Source organism: Natrix helvetica (assembly GCF_964273705.1).
Source record: "Natrix helvetica genome assembly, chromosome: 1".
NCBI classification, from domain to species: domain Eukaryota; kingdom Metazoa; phylum Chordata; class Lepidosauria; order Squamata; family Natricidae; genus Natrix; species Natrix helvetica.
In genome coordinates, this window is record NC_138548.1 from 283,280,118 (window position 1) to 283,299,175 (window position 19,058).

The 19,058-nt window shown below is 37.2% G+C and overlaps 1 protein-coding gene across 2 annotated transcripts in view; it reads right to left on the bottom strand.

Annotated features, from left to right (window-relative positions):
- Positions 1-4,846: 4,846 nt before the first annotated feature.
- Positions 4,847-19,058, bottom strand: part of ADAMTS2 (ADAM metallopeptidase with thrombospondin type 1 motif 2) — a 295,279-nt gene continuing 281,067 nt past the window's right edge. Inside the window, exons 19-22 of one of the 2 annotated variants that reach the window (XM_081939142.1) lie at positions 17,213-17,420; positions 16,771-16,900; positions 15,507-15,596; positions 4,847-8,796 (exon numbers count right to left, since the gene is read on the bottom strand). In XM_081939142.1, coding sequence (XP_081795268.1) covers positions 8,354-8,796; positions 15,507-15,596; positions 16,771-16,900; positions 17,213-17,420 — 871 coding nt within the window. In that variant the 3' untranslated portion in view covers positions 4,847-8,353. Of the gene's footprint in view, positions 8,800-15,506; positions 15,597-16,770; positions 16,901-17,212; positions 17,421-19,058 lie in introns of both variants that reach the window. The other variant, XM_081939141.1, reaches the window with a different exon arrangement.

Genomic DNA, 19,058 nt, shown 5'->3' on the forward strand with positions numbered 1-19,058 from the left:
CTTGACAGCTTTAAGACTTGCATGCTTCAAATGCCAGAGTTTATTGAAACTAAAAACAGTGTACCATCCTATGTATTTTCGGTTTTAAAAATGTGGCTCTCAAAATAAATTTCAATCGTGGTTTTGGCGAGATTTGGCTCAGTTGAAAAAAAAGGTTGCCCACCACTGGGCTAGATCATAGTCATTCAAGGTTTAGAAAGGAATGGCAATTAATAGCAGTAGCTCTTAGACTTATATACCACTTCACAGTGCTTTACAACTTTCTCTAAGTAATTTACACAGTCAGCATATTTCCCCCAACAATCTTGATCCTTGTTTTACCAGCCTTGGGAGGATGGAAGGCTGAATTAACTTTGAGCTGGTCAAAATCGAACTCCTGGCAGTGAGCAGTGAGTTAGTCTGCAATACTGCATACTAACCACTGTGCCACCACAGCTCCTCAAGTAATGCTTCTCTAGCACCTCCAAAGAATGGGAAGATATATTTCTGAAAAACTTTGGAATCTAAAAATATACCTAAGTAGATTTCTAAACAAATTATGTCAGTATTTTTGTGAAGATAACCAGCAACATTGAAGCTTTTCTTAGGATGTTATCATAACATTTTTAACTCCTGAATAATTTTTCTCCAGTGTGCCCAGGGGTGGGTTCCTGCCAGTTCTAACCTCTTCTATAGAAGAGGTTCCACAATTCTACAGGGCTGTTTAGAACCAGTTCCAGCTCCCTCCCTCCGCACATCATCAAGATGAAGAGAGAGAAGAGGAATTCTAGGAGTTGAAGTCCACAAGTCTTAAAGCTGTCAAGTTTGAACACCCTGGGGTTTTTTTCTAAAGGGTTAGGGGTGCAAGGGTCTTGTAACTTGACAGCTTTAAGACTTGCACATTTCAATGTCAGTGTTCCTGAGCCAACATGACGAGGAGGAATTCTGGGAGTTGAAGTCCACAAGTCTTAAAGCTGTCAAGTTTGAACATCCCTGGGGTTTTTCCCCTAAAGGGCTAGGGGTGCAAGGGTCTTGTAACTTGACAGCTTTAAGACTTGCATGCTTCAATGCCAGAGTTCCTGAGCCAACATTTTGGTTGCTAAGCAAGAGCGTTGTTAAGTGAGTTTCACCACATTTTACAAGTTGGCCACGCCCACCCAGTCACATGGCTGGCTAGCCACTCCCACCCAGTCACATGGCCAGCAAGCCACTCCCACAAAGCAGGCCACACCTACAGAAGAGGTTCTAAAAATTTTTGAAACCCACCCCTGAGTGTGCCACAATTCCTAAGAATGGCTTGATAGATAAGAATCCATAGTCACTGTATGCAAGGGGGCGAACCCAAATTTGAGAATAAGTGCTTGGTTCTGTCTTTCTCAAGAGATTTGCCATTCTTCACAAAATGGTATGCAGCTATTGGTTCTGAGAATATGGTTACAGAAAATGCAGCTACCAATTATTGAGGAAGGATTTGGCTTCCCCAAGGTTATCTTGCTAACCTATTGTGAAGTATTAAAATATGGTGACATGGAACAATGAAAAATTGGATACAAGTGGCGATATTGGCTTGGAACGAACTGATAGATAATGAAGATGGATTTTTAACACATGCTGTGTTAAGATATAACCCTGTGGCAATATTTATAACTACAACATTTGTTCATAACATTATTTGAACCAGCAGAATTTTCACCTTTGTAGGTACACAAGATACTAGAACAACTTGATAATCCTTTAAAACTAAAAAAAAACCAATAGTTTGTATGTGTTAGAAATTTATTTATAACATGTCTCAATATGTATCAAATTAGTTTATTTATATCAAATAAACTAATTTGATACATATTAAGACATAAATGGAACAAAGAACTAGAGGTTCCTCTATTGCTTATGAGAGAATGACTTAACTTCTATAGCAAGAGAGTCAGTAAACCTTAAACTAGGATTGTAGTGGTGGATTTCAATTTATTTTACTACCAGGTTGCTCGTGCCCGCTCACGCGCTCATGCAATGCTTCTGCGCATGCACAGAAGTGTTTGGGCAGGTGGGTGGAGCTTCCCACCACCGCCACTACCAATTTGCCTGATCTGGGGCGAACTGGCAGAAACCCACCTCTGTATGACTGGTACAACATAAAATACTATTGGTCCTCACTACTTTTGTATAGAAAAGGTCTGTTTATGGCAGCATTTTGTTGAAGATGTAATAAGGATAATACTTCTTTAAAAACATGTTTTTACAATATGCTATACTTACTAAATTCTCAGAGAAAATAGTGAATTATATGACAGTAACAAAAATGGAGTTTTTTAGAGGACAATAATAGTTTGAATTATTATAAAGAAACTAACAACTGGACAATGTAAATGGATTATTTGTGCTATTGCTATGGCTAAAAGACTGGTTTTGGAGCTTTGGAAAAATAAATGTATGGTCCCTTTCACTCAATGGATTGAGGACCTGTTTAAACATGCCACCTAGGAGCGGATTAACTATAGATATAAACTTTGTATGGACAACTGTAATAAAATATAGAACTCATTTATGCAAAATATAGTAAGTTAAAGAGGAATGATAATTATATGCATATATTAGAAATAACTATGTATGTACTTTAATATTTATTATAAATAAAATAAAATTATAATATTGTAACAATATAGAATTGTTTGGTTTTTTGTTCTGTTGTATTTTTTTCATTTTTTAACACAAGTGGTCAGAAATGGACTCCACTAAAAAAAATCAAGCATGAAAAAGCAGAAAAATATGTTAAACACCAAAGTTTCCCAATTTTTTTTCTGTCTGGGGCATCTGTTTCTTAAAAATAAATCCTGCAGAACCAAGAAGCAAAACTCTAGTAATGAAAAATTGGCTGCATTTGAGTGAATGTGTTTTTTTTTAAAAAAAATGTTTTCACCCTTAGTGCCTTGTGGAACTTCATCAAGTTTTTGTGGGTTCTGTGGGAAACAATTTGAAATATCCTGTTAAGTAGGATCTTTTCTAAAAAAACTGCATTACTGAGGAAATGTATCTTATTACTTCTGATGGTGGATTTTATGGAATTGCAAAAGGAAACATAACCTTACATGAAAAGCCATGTGGAATCTCAGTTTGAATCCATTTCCATGTCTTTGCCAAAGAAGAAGGCCTTTGGAATGCTTGGAATGCTTCCTTGGTATAGGAAAATATCTACATTTTACTCACCGAGTGCATACTACTGCATATTGTCAACAGTCAGAGTCAACAAAGTTACAAAGAGCCCAAATATCTTGATTTTAATAAATTAAAAAATTAAAGGTTTGGATTTGTGTACACACACACACACACACACACACACACGTGTGTGTGTGTGTGTGTGTAATTGCCTGTATCTTACAAAGACAGCTAATACTGTGCATTGTAGTGAGTAAATAAAGTAGTAAATACATTATACAATAAAAGTCAATGACAAAAATCCTTGAAAAGTAACATTTTTCAAACTAGCTTTTCTGTGGACCAATGCACACAACCATTGGCCGTATTGCATCTGCAGCTAACAGTTCTACTCAGACTGACTTTCTCCTTGTGGAAAATTGGTTGCATATGCTGGCAGCCAAAAGGTAGCTACAGCTTTTGTCTGGCCACAAAGATACTTGTGTAGGATTTCCTGATGTGTATTGAAAGTCAAGTATTTCATTTAATAAGAAACATTTACGACTGTTCCCAAATTGAAAGGCACTACAAACAAGCCTTTTAAGTGCATAGTGTAATGATGCTCAAGTTTTAAATTAATATGTTCAAATCTCATCACTCCTAAAATACCCTCATAGATGAATCTGTATTGCAATTGTCCTTGCTAGTTTATTAATCAGTAGAATGGTGACAAAGGCTCTCCTTTTCCAAATTACCATAGACAGAGAAAAATTACCAGGGACAGTAATAATTTGGATAAGGAGTGTATGTTGAATGGTTGGGTATATGTTTTTAAATTAGCAATGTATGAATAGAAGACATAAATATGAATTTGTCTACTGAGATACATAATGAATTACTGCACTTTCTCATGTTCTGCAAGGATAATCTCACCATCTTTATTCATAATCCAACAAAGATGGTCTTTGTGCAGAAGCTGCCTTATAAATAAACACCAAATATACATGCAGAAGCATGTGCAAGAGTGCAGCTATATTTACTTGAGTACCATTCAAATGATTAAATGTCTTCTGACGTTTAAGAGAATACATATCCAAATGCAAGGATGTGTGGCAAATGACTAGAATTGTAACATGACAAATAAACGTGATAAAGGGCCATTACGTTGTTCAAATGTAGAATCAATCCAATGTTGTCTGTTAACTTCCTCAAGTTGATGTCTTTCAGATTCTGCCTACGTCCAGCATTTGCTATTTTTTTATCTCCACCTATCTCACCTGGCTATCAGATGCCTCCAGGCTGATCTTGTTCAATAGATTATAACGTGATATACAGGTCAGAGGTGGGTTTCTGCCTGTTTGCCCCAGATCGGGTGAATCAGTATTGGCAGTGGTGGGAGGTTCCGCCCACCCACCCAGATGCTTCTGGGCATGAGCAAAAGCTTCTGGGCATGCCCAGAAGCATTGTGCAAGTGTGCAAGTGCGCATGAGTGAATCGGTAGTAAAATAAATTGAAACCCACCACTGATACAAGTGGTATGCAATACAAAAACTTTGGTCTGTTTAAGCAAACCCTAACCAATTGCTTTCTCTCAGCCTGGTCTTCTTCACAACTTTATTATAGTGGGAATAAAATGGAGACTCCTGAGTAAGGGATCTTCAGCTACTAGAAGAAAGGCGCAATATCAGCCAACCAAAGAAATAAAATAAAGAAACAAACCAAGAAACAAAAAGAGCAGATTTCAGTGATTATTTATTTAAAACCTGCAGTAATACAGGTGCTTCTTCAGTTAGATTTTGAGGGTAAGGACAGCAAAGGATTTCTTTTGTACGCATTGTTCAGATAAAAACAACAAATACATCAGTTCAATCAACAGGGGAAGTGTCCAGGAATGTAATGAAAGAATCATCAGTTGTTGAGAATAGCATGCAAACTATTTGCCTATCCTTGGGTTTTCTCATCAACCATTGAGGTAAGCTGTTTTTAAACCTGCCACCAGTTTATGCTGATACCTACTCTCTAGCCATCAAGATGACTTTAAATGTTTTTGCTTGCTTGCTTTTGTTTGCAGGTGAAAAGGTCTATAATCAAAACAAAACTATATTCACAAGCGCATTTACTAAAAAAAAAATGGGGGGGGGATGTGTTACCCATGAATAAATGCAGCTCTCTCTTTAAACCAAGTGAGCAGTAACGTACCCATGATGCTGCTGATATCCATACACGCTTTCAGAAAGTGCTGTGCAAGAGGAAACCAGGACTCAAAGGGCTGACAAACAGAGGTTGTTAGAATCTAAGCAGATTCAGTATCGTTATGCATTTGTATGCATAATAACATCTGTTCCCTTCTGCAACAATACAGTAGACCTAATTACCTGCTGATAGCACAAATTGTTCACTACCCCAGTGGATATGTGCAATAGGTAGAAAATAAACAAAAAGCTACACTTTCTTCAGACAAAAAGCACCAACTGAAATAAAAAAAGAAAATCCAGTCATTTAAATCATTAAGATTTGAATATAAAAGCAATCATTTTACCTCAAGCTTTTAAGAGTATGAAATGCGGATAATTCACCCGCGGGGAGGGGGGAAACAGTGACATTAGGATTATTTAAGCTATCTTTCCAGTGAGTTAATGTATACACTTTAATTTCAAATAGTTTTTGAAAATGTGATTCATGGGGGTCATGAGGATTGCACATGTGATTCAGATAAATTCCAAATCATGGCCAAGTCTGTGATTAAGGTCAAAGAAGACCCAGGCAAGGAAAGTCAATTTGAGCAAGAGTGTTTATGCGTGCCTCATGTTGCTGGAGACAGAGGCTGTTTACAAATCTACTGTTTTGTTTCCATAACCACCAAATTGTGGAAGAGAAGAAAAGGAGAGCAGAGTCAAGAGACTGACCCATCTCCCCTATAATCACAGGATGACTTCATAAGGGGGACTTCCAAGTAGAAATCCTTGCTTACACCAATTTGGAGACCACTGAGTGCTCATTGTAAGCTTTTAAAGAGATCTCCAAATCAAAATATTTGCCAAAGGAGAACATTACTTGTTTTAATGAAGTATCATCTAACCAAAGTATTTGTTTAAACAAATACCTTAAGCTTGTATTTTATGTAAGAATCCCCCAAAAACAAGAATGAATGTTAGATATTGCTTGCCAATTCTGACACTAAAAACAAACAAAAGAGCATCACTGCATCTCTTTTTGAAATTGAATAGGCTTCACTCTTAGAGGGTTCCACTGTGCCTATAAAGTTAATCACTTTTGGCAAAAATTACAAAACCTTGATCTTCGTTTTTGCTGCAGTTATGCAGTTTGATGCAGGCTTATTCTAGTTTTAGAATAAGCCTGCATCTAACTGGGCAGCCTCTTTTCATTCTGAGTCAGAATGATTATTGTCTGTAGTATTGAATGGAGTTTCAAATCAACTTTTGTGGCTTAAGCACACTTTTAGAAGACCAATTTGTATATTAAAAACATGTACAAGATGTAGTGCAAATTAGATCTTTAAATGTACAATACAAACCATATTTTTATAGTGGGGTTAGATTTAATATGTGGGTAATCTATCTAAAGTTGATGGGCTTAGTGGGGGCATTCATGGGAAGGGGAGAAATGACAAGACTGATGCAACAGCAACACAATTACTGCCATTTATATATTTGAATCAGAGATTGGACTCAAGTGTGTAAGCCTGGCATTTGGTTGATGATACCACCAAGTATCTCCTTCAGGCTTCTTCACAATTTGCTGAAGATGATGCAGGAGTTGATATATTATAAATAAGAAGGGGTTTTTTTGTGTGTCTGTGAGAAGTTGAAAAGTCACACAGTGATTGGAAGGGACTTGCAATCCTTAAAGTCAGAGGTATACTTGAGGTCCACAGCCTCGTGACACCTGTGAAAAGTTGGGTGCAGTTCCCAGCATTCTTATAAAAGGGCTTCCAGCATGTCACTTTTGAGCTAATGAAAGGGAAACTATTAAATATATTGGGAATCGTCTTGTCTTGCAGTTTGATTATATATACTGTACATTAAATTAAATTAATTTTGATTTTTTTTCCTGGCCTTGCCCACTCTTTTGTCCTGATCCCATCATCACTCTGGCTCTCCAGCATACTCTTTAAAGATGAAATGTGGACCACATAGTCAAACATCTTGTGCACCTATGGCTCTAACATTACTTCTTCATGAATGAGTTGGGAAACTTTGATAGTTGGACAGAGATAGACTAAGAACTCTCTCTTTAATGTCCTTTTACTGTTTCTGAAGAACATTATTTTCCAGCTGGATTTTATACAATAATATCACCAAGTGTGCTTTTCAAGTGGTTATTGCAATCAATTGGGCTTGGCTCCCAAAATCAGATTGAATTAATTCCTCAACACTTCAGTTAGACTTTTTGTCATCCCTGAGTGTGGAAGTAGCACCTCTGAATTCAATGAAAAGATTAGTATACTTGAGTTCAGCACAATGGATATCAAAGTTGTTATACATGGAGCAATTTGACCTATTCAAATAAATGGCAATCATTAAAAAAAAACCAGAAACATACTTCCTTGCTACTGAAATTCTATAGGCTTTTTTGTAGGCTTATTAAGTATTTTGGATCAATTGATAAGACTTTTTTAATTGATAAAAATAGTATCATCCGGGTAGATTCCATTGGATTCAAACATACACAGAGATGGAGCAAGATGGAAAATAAAAAGAAACAACTTTGCCGACATTTACTACAAGTAGTCCTTGTTTAGTGACTACAATTGGGATCAGCAACTCATTAAGCAAAGTGGTTGCTAAGTGAAACTGCAACCATGCTTATGATCTTACTTCAATTTCTCTTGCTTTACAGAACTGTGAAGGTCATAAATATGAGGACTTGTTGTAAAGTGATGTTTTTATTATGGTCATGACTACAAATAGTTGCTAAACAAGACAGTCTTTAAACAAGGACTACCTGCATGTAGTACTGTTGCATAGCTGTTAAGCCATGATGCTATTGTACCATTTTCAGTGGATATTTGTAACCTAACATTTGCTATGCTGTTTATCTTTTCTTTAATTAAATAAGCCTACATGTCTATTTATTGCAAGCTGTAGCATTAGGCATTTCTGCCATAGCACCGCTATTTAAAAAAATTAGTCTCTAGGGTAGCATGGGCAATACTGCAGTACTGTAACATCTCTATAAGAGAGAAAATATATATATCTGTATATAGAGTTATATTTCCAATTTAACGCAATTCCCTGAGCATTCCCTTCTTCCTTTTTTCTGCAATCAGCTGCTGAATTCTTTGGTTCTTCGTCCTTTCATATGGTGGTCTCCTCCTCCAGATGATGTTGTGTTGAGGCACTTCATTTTCCGTCTGATGAATTTTATAGGGAGCATCCAGTGTGTTGCCTTCTGGCTGCTCTATGGTCACATTAGAACTGGAGATATTTACCTTGGCAACATCTGGTGGACCTGTTGCTCTATATGGTGTGTGATCTTCAACAGATGTTGCAAGGGTGGGAGTGATGTCCTCTTCAATATCATTAACTGTTGAGTTGCCATGACCTGTTTCATTAGCGTACATACCACAAGACTTGCAACACAGTTTATTATATCCAGGAATGGTACAGTACCGATGGAGAACTTCCATGCGACAAAACATTGATCTGTCTTCTTTGCAATGTTCTGCTGGAAGAGAAAAATAAATTTAAGTGTATGCTTTACATCTGAAACAGAATCAAGTAAACTTGGGTCTTAAGGGGCCCTTGCATAAATAAGGTGTTATATGTGGTCTTAACTAAAGCTCTCTCATGTTTTTTACAGTGCAGCTATAAAACAAATTATGCACTGATTCAACTTTCAACTGGGAATACAGTGACAATTTCTCAGTGATGTACATTTGTGGGTCCCCAAATGCACATGTTAAAATTATACAGCACAGGTGTCAAACTTAATGTCCCTGGCCCATGAAGTGCTTAGATCTGGCCTCCAGGGCCACCTTGGAAATAGCAAAGGACTGGCCTACCATGCCTCTGCCAGCAAAAATGGAGGCAGAGGGTTGCAGGAGGCTGTTGTAGCTGAAAACGGAGCTTGGGAACCCGTTTTCTCTGGCAGTGCACTCAGGCCACCACAGGCGCCCCCAAACGAATGACAATGAGCTGGCCACACTCACCCTGGCTACGGCCACTCCATCCCCCCGAGGTCAAGCACAACCCTGATGTGGCCCTCAATGAAATCAAATTTGACATCCCTGCTATACAGGATATGTTTAGGTATGATAGTGGACTATATGGTTAGAACCACCTGTCATCTGGATCACCCTAGTTAAATGCTGGGTTTTCCTAAGCTCATGTCAACAGCTTGTCTTGACTTTGGTACATCAGTGAATGAAAATTATTCATATAAGAAGCAGCTTTCTCATTGACTTTCATAGGTTCTGTCAATCTGACCACACAAAGTTACTTACTATATTTTGCCTAGCATAGATTACACACAAGCATACCTGCACTTATTTGATTTATTACTTCATTATTTACTAACAACTGGAGCGAAATATGCATTGGCAATGATGATATTGAAAGACTCCATTCACTATACTATTTATAGTACTAGTCGAAAGTTTCAACTAGTACCTACACAAGTCACTGAGAATTATATAATCACTGAGCATGCTTAAACCTTCATTGGTCTTTGATGGGGAGGGAAGAGTTTACTGTTTTCCTACAGGTTTCTTGGGTATTGTTTTGGCTCTGTAATAACAGGCACTGAGCTGAAATTATTCTCTTTTTTCTTTCTCACCATGACATCAAGATAAATTGCTATCAAAGAAACAAATTCACTGGGCTTCATTATTTTTGGTTCTATTATATATATATGTGTTCTGTTATGATACAACCTGTTGTGCCTTCAAATGGCTTCTACTGTACTGCCGTAAAAAAGCTTCTACTGTGCAGTGCAGTGGAGTTGCCATGGTAATGGCTTCACAGTATTCCACAAGGGGGCTCTCTCTGGTAAGGGGGAAAATCCAACATTAGAAGTTACATTTGGTCTGGACATTTTCCCCCTATAAATAAATACCTAGGCAACTTTACTTTACTTTATTTAAAACTTTTATACCGCCCCCTCTCCCAAAAGGGACTCGCTGGGTTATCATAGTATATCATAAAAAACTAAAGGAATCCCTGTGGATTTTAGTCCTCTAGTCGTTGTTGACTATAGTGGGTGATGTTTATCTCTGTTTCAAGGCCATTGAGCTAGCAAGACATTTCCATGGTCATGTGGCCAGCACGACATCATGGAACACTGTTACATTCCCACCAAAATGGTACCTATTAATCTACTCAAATTTGCATGCTTTCAAACTGCTAGGTTGGCAGGAGCCAGGGTGAGGACAGGAACTCATCCTGTTGCATGGTGTTCAGGTCTCGATCCTGGACTGCCCAGCTTTCCAGCTGACAAGCCCAGCATCGTAATCTCTGATCCACTGCCCCACTCCATAATATACCATGGAATTATCCAGTGGCATATGTACAGAATGTTTCATCTATAAGGAGTGCACCATTTTCTGAGTTTCTATACATTGCTGGAATGTTACCAGGTAGCCTTCAGTCAGGAACTACTTAAAGGTAAGAACCAAGGCAGTTCTCTAAACTGATTGTCTCACCTTCTGAAAAAGATTGTCCACTATATAACTGAGATCCCATCATTTTTTAAAGAAGCACTTAATATAACACTATATTTAGATAATTCATGAATCCTCCATTGTAGGAACTGATGCATCAAGAGAAGGTAATACAGGTAATCCTCAATTTATGACTGTAACTGAGCTCAGAATTACAGATAAAAACCATGCCAATTGTTAAGCATGCCACCATGTGACTGCACCCAATTTGACAATGTTTTTGCAGTGGTCATTAAGTGAATCACTGTGGTTGTATGTGAACATGACAGCTGTTAAGTGAATCCATTGCTCACAATGGGTATTTTTGCTAGAAACCAGAAGTAAACCCCAGTTTCCAGCAAAAAAAAACAAAAACATCATAAACTGTCATGTGGTCATGGAAAAGGTGGAGGCCATTTGAAGTTCAAATCTGAGTTGTAAGTTTTAAGAACTTGGGAGACAGACTTGGGGAGGTCTACCATAACTTTGACCAGCCGTTAAGTAACTGGTAATAATACCTGTACATATTTTCATTGTCATGGGGAATTGAACATTTACAAAAACTCCCCAACAAGTTCAAAAACTTCACTTCTTCTGAAAACTAGTATTGTCTTTTTTGCAGGCTTCATGTACTTATCTCAACATCCATGTGTGCCTAATCATGCCTTCAAAATGAGGAAAGTTTAAAAAAGAAAACAAGGGAGAGATGCGCTAATGTCATCTCTTTGTATGAAGAAACATGCTGAGGAAGAGAGAGGTTAGCATGAAATGCTGGATGAATATAGAGACCAGGTGCCTGTGCACGCAGCAAAACGTGAGTTTTGCAGCATTATCTGTCCAGATGGGAAGAGAAGGAACACATCCATATTGCCATCTGGTGATAATATTAATTTGGATGCACAATTAACATGGTATTTAATTTCATACTACATCTGGTTGCAACATGGCCTTGTTGCTTTAATTATTTATTCATTTTTTGCTACCATACTGTAAATAAGAACAGGATAACTCCAGGGATCAGATACACTGAAGAAATATCAGTGTTCCTCATGGCTTATAAAGCATAAAAAACTTAAAGGTCCTTGTTTACATAAGAAACCTTGTTTGTCAAACTAGGTTTCTAAGCATGCATTGCAGAGAGAGAGAGAGAATGAGCAATCTGAAAACTAAGTTAAGTAGCAGTAAATGGAGGAAGCATATTTTAAAGAAGGACTGAAATTTCTGTCATGGTAGAACAAAACAAGAAAGTTGCCTCAGTGAAAACTATAGGAGCTATGAAGCGTAGAGCAATATTCTGATATAACTCCAATCATTTCACTATAGTCAGCACAAGAAAATGTCCAATCAGATATACATACTTTAATTTCTGGGAGCAGCATACCATGTGAATATCTTGATGCTTAAACAATCTGGGATATACATGCTACAAATCCTTTCTTGTTAAAGTTGTGGTGGAGTATAGTTTGTGCTGTGTGGATGTGTGCAAGCTAACTCTTTGCCGTTTTTCAGTGCTCCAGAAGAAAGAAATTTCGAATGCATCTTTGTAAATGTATAACAATCAGGATGGTGCAGCAGCAGCATCAGGCCACTTAGAAGGAAGCTGCATGCAGATATGGAAGCACAGGGGTTAGGGCAGGGGTTCCCAAACCCTGGTCCATGGACTGGCACCGGGCCATGGCATGCCAGAAACAAGGCCGTACAAACAAGCAAAGCCCCAAACCATGGGATGCAGGCAGCACGTAAAACCGCTCCCCCTCCAGTCTACGAAAAAACCTTTCTCCGTGGAACTGGTCCCTGGTGACCGAAAGGTTGAGGACCTCTGGGTTAGGGGCCAATGGCCTTTTAATTGCATTGCACTTTACAGCCCACTCTAATTCAGAAATATTCGTTGAGTTCTTTACTCATCCTCTAAAATATAGGGCATGAGTGTGTTTAATTGGGAAACATATCAGTCTAGCATATGTTAATACTTTTAAAAATTTAGTTGTACAGCACCATTATGAAACAAAATTAAAGTTCCCAGATATTTATGGGAAATAAATAAATAAATAAATACCTTTTTGTTGCTGTTATTTGATTTTGTGCTGACTTTATAAAATATAATTCCAGTTCAGTTTCACAAGGGAAATAATTGCCTGAACTCTTTAGGTTAGAGATCACATGTTTTATATATAGAACTATTAATTTAACTACTGTAGAGTTAAATATGTCTAGATATTTAAAAATGGCAAAATAATGACCTATATTTGATTTCCCCCCCAAATATATTTAAAACTAAGCATAATTTTCAAACTAATTAAAGAAACATTTTGTTTCAAGGTGCCTGTTGAAATAGCTTTAGAAAAATGCCTTATTTTCCACAGTAAAATACGTGAAATATGTAGATTAATTACAGAGCCAGGTGAAATGACTCCTATGATGCTGTTACTATGTATTTCATTTATAATTAAGAGTTTATAGAAAGACTTCTTCTTTACTTCCTTAGTGGGGTGGGGTGGGGGTCGGGGTTAGCCATGGAGCATCAACAAGATTTGTGACAGATTAAAGATGTAACAAATTCATTTTGGCATCAATTGCTTCCTGGATTGCAAGCCATTTGCATGCACAAAGGCAACCTTAACCTTCTTGATTCTAAGGTACAAAAGTCTTTACATTGTTTGTCTTAAGCTTGTGACTTGTATATATATCAGAATAAATATAGGTGGTTATTCCTCCAACAAAACTGCCAGACCTGCTGAACTTTAATCTTTTATTTTGTAATACGCACGACAGACTGGAAGTTATCTCTTTTAACTCAGCAGTAAGAAAAAAATAGTTATTTGTACAATCACTTTGGTACACATTTCAACTGGCCTGATAGAAAATATTGAACAGCAAACTGAATTGGCACATGTTTAATATTGTGTTAAATACATACAAAACACTGATAAAATATCCCTGATAAACCAAAGTGCATATAGAACTGCGCACGATGCCCAGGTATCTTATTGCACTATTCTCTAGAGCCACCCATATTGTCAAACATCACTTAACAGTTGTCTATTGAAAGGTAACTAACAGTCATAGGTAAGTTGATAACAGTTATACACCAATTATTTTACATAACAGTATTTAGAGCCAGATAACACGTCTTTGCCTTTTATGTTGCCATGTGTGATTACTAACATGTTGCAGCGAGAAATAATAATAACAGCAAAATTTAAATATGTGATCACATGATAATGACCATTTTGAAGTGCTACATTGCCAAAATCCACAGGGTCACCTTTATAAGGTATCTCAAATATTAGCGGAAAGAGAGCAAGAAGATTGTTATGATATCCCAGGACTAATGCCTTTCTACTGTTTGATATTACATGAGTGGTCCATGGAGAATATATTTTAGATCTTCAACCCAAAGCCTGTTCAAGGAATAAATTGCAATTAAATAAATTAAGTGTTGCAAAATATTTTTCTTCATCCAATTTGGTAATGATCCTTTTTCTTTCTCCTACATGGACTGTGCAAATTTCCTTCCAGTGTTTAATCATTCAAGTAAAACGCTCTGTACGTGAATATCAATTCATGATACCAGTACACTGTATTTAAAGCTGGAACTGGAGATTAATGCCAATGCAATTAAAGTTTAAAGCATTTTTCTAAATATAGTTTCTTCTTCCCTAAGCAAAATAAAACAAATCAATAAAAATTGAGGTAATTCTGTAGTTCACACTATTATGCTTGCCAGTTGACACACATTTATAGATCATACACGCACACACGCACGCACACAAATAGAAAAACTGAACAGTCAAGCCAAATATGCACGTGGTGAAAAAAGACTGATGAATGTAATGATGAATAAAGAATGAATTGCCGAACAACTTTTGACATTACACTGTGTGTCAATGCCATATTGTCTCGACAAAATTACAATACTGCACATCACAACTTGTAGCATAAGTACAGGTTCTGCCAGGTTGTTTTTTCTAATTGCTTTTTCAAAGGAAAAAAAAGAAAGAACATAAGGTACACTCTGATAAAATTGTGTTTTTCCACTTTTTAAAATAAATATAAACCAAAGGAAGCATCGTATATAGTAGCAGCAGCATTTGATGGACTATATATAAAAAGAAGTCTCATCTTCCTGAAGAATAAGTTTTTCTCATGGTAACAAACACATATTTTAAAGCCATTGTGACACATGGATTGAGAAGCAATGAGGCTATAAAGAAAGATGGAATGGGTGCTTTTGTCCTGTTTGAATACCCTGCAAAAACATTGACCTACCTAATCTGCCATGAGTTGGAGGGACTTTAGATGAAAGGAAAACCTTAGCACTACAAGTTGTCATTATTGTGATGCGATCACATTCACAATAAGTTGTCAGTTTCACCATCAAACTCAAATCATGAGCCAGTTAAGAGCCTTTTTTCACCATCACTAACCAACAAGCAAACCGACATCAGCTCACTTTTTAGAGGACTTACAACAAACTGCAGATATTCTGCTTCATACACCCAACCCCTTGACGGTACCTCCACTGCAGCAATGAAGGGCTGCTCAATCTCCAGAGAAGTAAGACATTGGACACTGCAACCCAGTGCAGGGGAAAAAAAAGATTCCTCCCAAGATAAAACTCTGAAGATTCAAGAAAATGTTCCATATAGGAAAAAGAATAGAGCAGAAGGCAAAGTCCACATTTGACATGGCATGCAGCTAAAAGCAAAGGCAGAATTATAAATGGGTCTTTTACTTGAAGATATTTTCTGGATGGGATAATCTGTGTCCGGTCGTGACAGCCACTGTATCATATAGGTCTTCTTGGATGTATCTGATGAATTTTCTGAAGGAGAAAGAAAGATTTAGGGTGGAAATGGGGTGGGGGGGGGAAATTATGAGCACTTTTTGTAGCTTTTAAGGAACATTTTACAATCCAAAAGCTGAATTAAAAGACCCCATTCTAATCACAAAAAGGAAAACACTTTAAAAGCCAAAACTATACTCAGTGTTTTTTACTTTTAATGAAGTTAATCATTTAAGTCCTTCTGTTCAGATGTATCACAATGTGGCATGCTTTCAGAAAGGCTAACAGTACAAATGTAGATAGTGAATAAATGTTTTTAGAGAAGTTTACTTCCATTTTAGGATTTCTTCACACATTCTGGCTGTTAGGTGTGCAATTAAAACTTTGAAAGTGTACTTTTGAACAAGTAGGACAGGAACAGGGGTTGGCTAGGGCTTGCAACAACTCTAGGGAGGGCAACTGTGGACCATTGTGTGTCTAGACTGGAAGAGATAGAAGTTGAGGAACTAGAGAACACAAAAAAAAAGCAGTGAGAAAAAAAGTGACAATCAACTAATCTCAGTATCTGAGATTAGTCCAAAATGGTGTGTGAGCCTCTGATGATTCATAGAGCAATATTTCTTAACCTTGGCAGCTTGAAGATGTGTGGACTTCAATTGCCATGGCTGGCTGGAGAATTGTGGGAGTTGAAGTTCACACATCTTTAGGCTGTCAAGGTTGAAAAATATTGTCATCGACAAAAAAGAAACAATGCTTTTAGATTCTTGCCAAGAATGATTCTCAACACTTTGGCTTTTTAAAATATTTCATACTAGCCTGCTAGCATCCCCCGCCCTCAAAAATCATCTGCAGTGAGCCCACCTCTCCCAAATCAGACTTCTTTAAGAAGTGTTTTTCAAATTTCTTCTCCAGCTGCAATAAAGGTAAAGCTGTTAATACTGGGATTATGGGATCTATATCTCTATAGTTTGTTGACATTTCACAAAGGAGTTCTCCCAAGTTCCCCCTTCCCCTTCCCTGCCTTTCCAGAAGACTCAAGAAGTAAGAGTTTTTCCCAGCTTATCAGTTTTATTGTGTTATAAGATAAAATAAGATACAAAATACAAAAGTAAACAGGGAAAAGTTGGGGAGGAAGAGGAGGAAGGGCAGTGAGGGAGGATAAGAGAAAAAGAAAAAGAAAAGAAGTAAGAATTTTTAAAATGTGTACACTCACTAGGGCATGAAGGTAGCCTGCAGAGCCTTGTTGTTTCTGGCCTATCTTCTTTACAAAAGCCAGTAATATTTTCTCTTGTCCTGCAGAGAACTGGCCTTTCTTGTGTGCCGTTACCACAGGTTACAGAACACTGGAGAACAAAGAAAGAAAGATGGACTTCCGATTCTCTTTTGTAAATGCACTTTTGGTTTATATATTTCATCTTTATATATACACACACATGCACATGCATACTTAGTGCTAACAATCACACTATTGTTGCTCTTGTTCCAACATTCTAAACTCCTGGATGACTCTAAGGCAAACATGGAGCCATGTTGTTATATAAACATGACATCTATACTATGTATTACATCTTGTACTTCCAAGATAAAGGAACCAAACGGCCACACAGACATTTCCATTTATTTCATCTGAAATCAATGTATAAATGTCTGCTTACCTGCGACCAGGGTCCAATCCACCACTGTGCAGGGCAAAGTTCCCGATTGCAAACCCTCTTGCCCTCCGGACGATCGCTGCTGCAGTATTTGGTATGGACAGAACGATTTGTGTTGTCGTGCAATGTTTGGATACATCGTACTGAACGCACCTGATATCCTGTTTTCCCACAACTTTTGCTGCAAGGTTCCCAGTCACCTGTCACCCATCTGTTTCAATGAAAAACAATTGTCAAAATGTAATGGCACCACTATCTCCTCCTATCTAATATGAATATTTTGAGAGTGAGTATTGGTTTGTCTGGGACTTGCAGAGGAGGAATAGTGGACTGAAGGCAGCTCCATGAAAAGCAGAGCTGACAATTGTGATGAAGTACAAAGAGCTGATGAGTAGACCAGCTCTTTAAACCTCTCTGGACAGTGGAAAGATTGCCTACAAGTGCTCTACACAAGGGACGGCAAAATAGTGGTCTCCAGCAAGTTCTGCATGGTGGGAGATGAGGGAATAATCATCTTGCTCAAAAACTACAATTGGCCCGATTGAAAGGAGATACTACTAAGGCACAGAAGGAATTGCTTGTTAACTACTTATCAGCTATTAGAAATCTTTGGATCAGAAAGTTTGAAAGCATCAAGTAAGTTTGTCTCTTCAATGCTTTAACTCAGGGGTGTCAAATTTGCAGCCTGCAGGCCAGATTCATCATGGGTTGGTTTAGCGAAGGGGAAAAAAGTTGCGATACGTCACAATGCAACTTCATGAAGACATGGGTTTGACACCCCTGCTTTAACAAAAGAAAGTTTTAACTACAAGCTTAATATATTAAGATAAACATGAGAAGATTAGTTGACACTTCCATTTTAGAAAGCTACAGATGTACTAAGGGTTCAAATAAGTTTGAAATAAAATTTTGGAATTAATTATAAAGAATTCTTCCCTTGGAAAAAATGCTTTTTCTGATTTATTTTTTTAAAATTATAGGATAAGAGAGAAAACTAAAGATTTCAGTTAAAGAAGGAGAATGAATAAACTTGACAAATTTATAAATATATAAAATTCCAATAAACAAGAAGTCCTTAACTTCCAACAGTTCATTTGTTACAACAGCAGTGAAAAAAATGAGTTACAATCATTTTTCACACTTATGGCCACTTATGGAGTATCCCCATGGTCATGTGATCACAATCCAGATGCTTGGCAACTGACTCATATTGCAACCTTCCGTCAAGTAAAGATAATGGGGAAGCCAGATTCACTTAACAACCGTGTTATTAAATTAACAACTGCAATGATTCACCTAACAACTATAGCAAGAAAGATCATAAAATGAGGCAAAATTTAGTTAAAAACAGCCTCGCTTAGCAGCAGAAATTTTGGGATGAATTGTGGTCGTACGTTGAGGACAACCTGTACTTAGAAATCAGAGCTGGATTTTACATAACTCTAAAAAATATGACACATAAAATAATTTTGCAATTGAACTATGCTAATGTAGATGCCAGACTTAAGAGAACAGAATTTCCTTCTAGTTTTTCTGACAAATAAGATCTATTCATAATTCTCCAAACAATTAACATGGAATCCAGCAGGGAGAGCCACTACGAAAACAAGTATTGTTAGCAAAAGCTGGCACAGAAGCAGCATAAGTCTTAGAAATGAATTTGCTACTTTGCCAACAATTCAATAGTCAGCTAAGTACTATACAAAAAAGAATGAAAGCCGTAACTTCACAGTTTGTTGTGCCATTGCAAATCTTTCAAAGCAATAGAGTCATTTTTCTCGGGAACAATGTTTAACTATTTCTGCATCTGTAATAATCATAGAGTGCATGATAATCATATAAATATTAA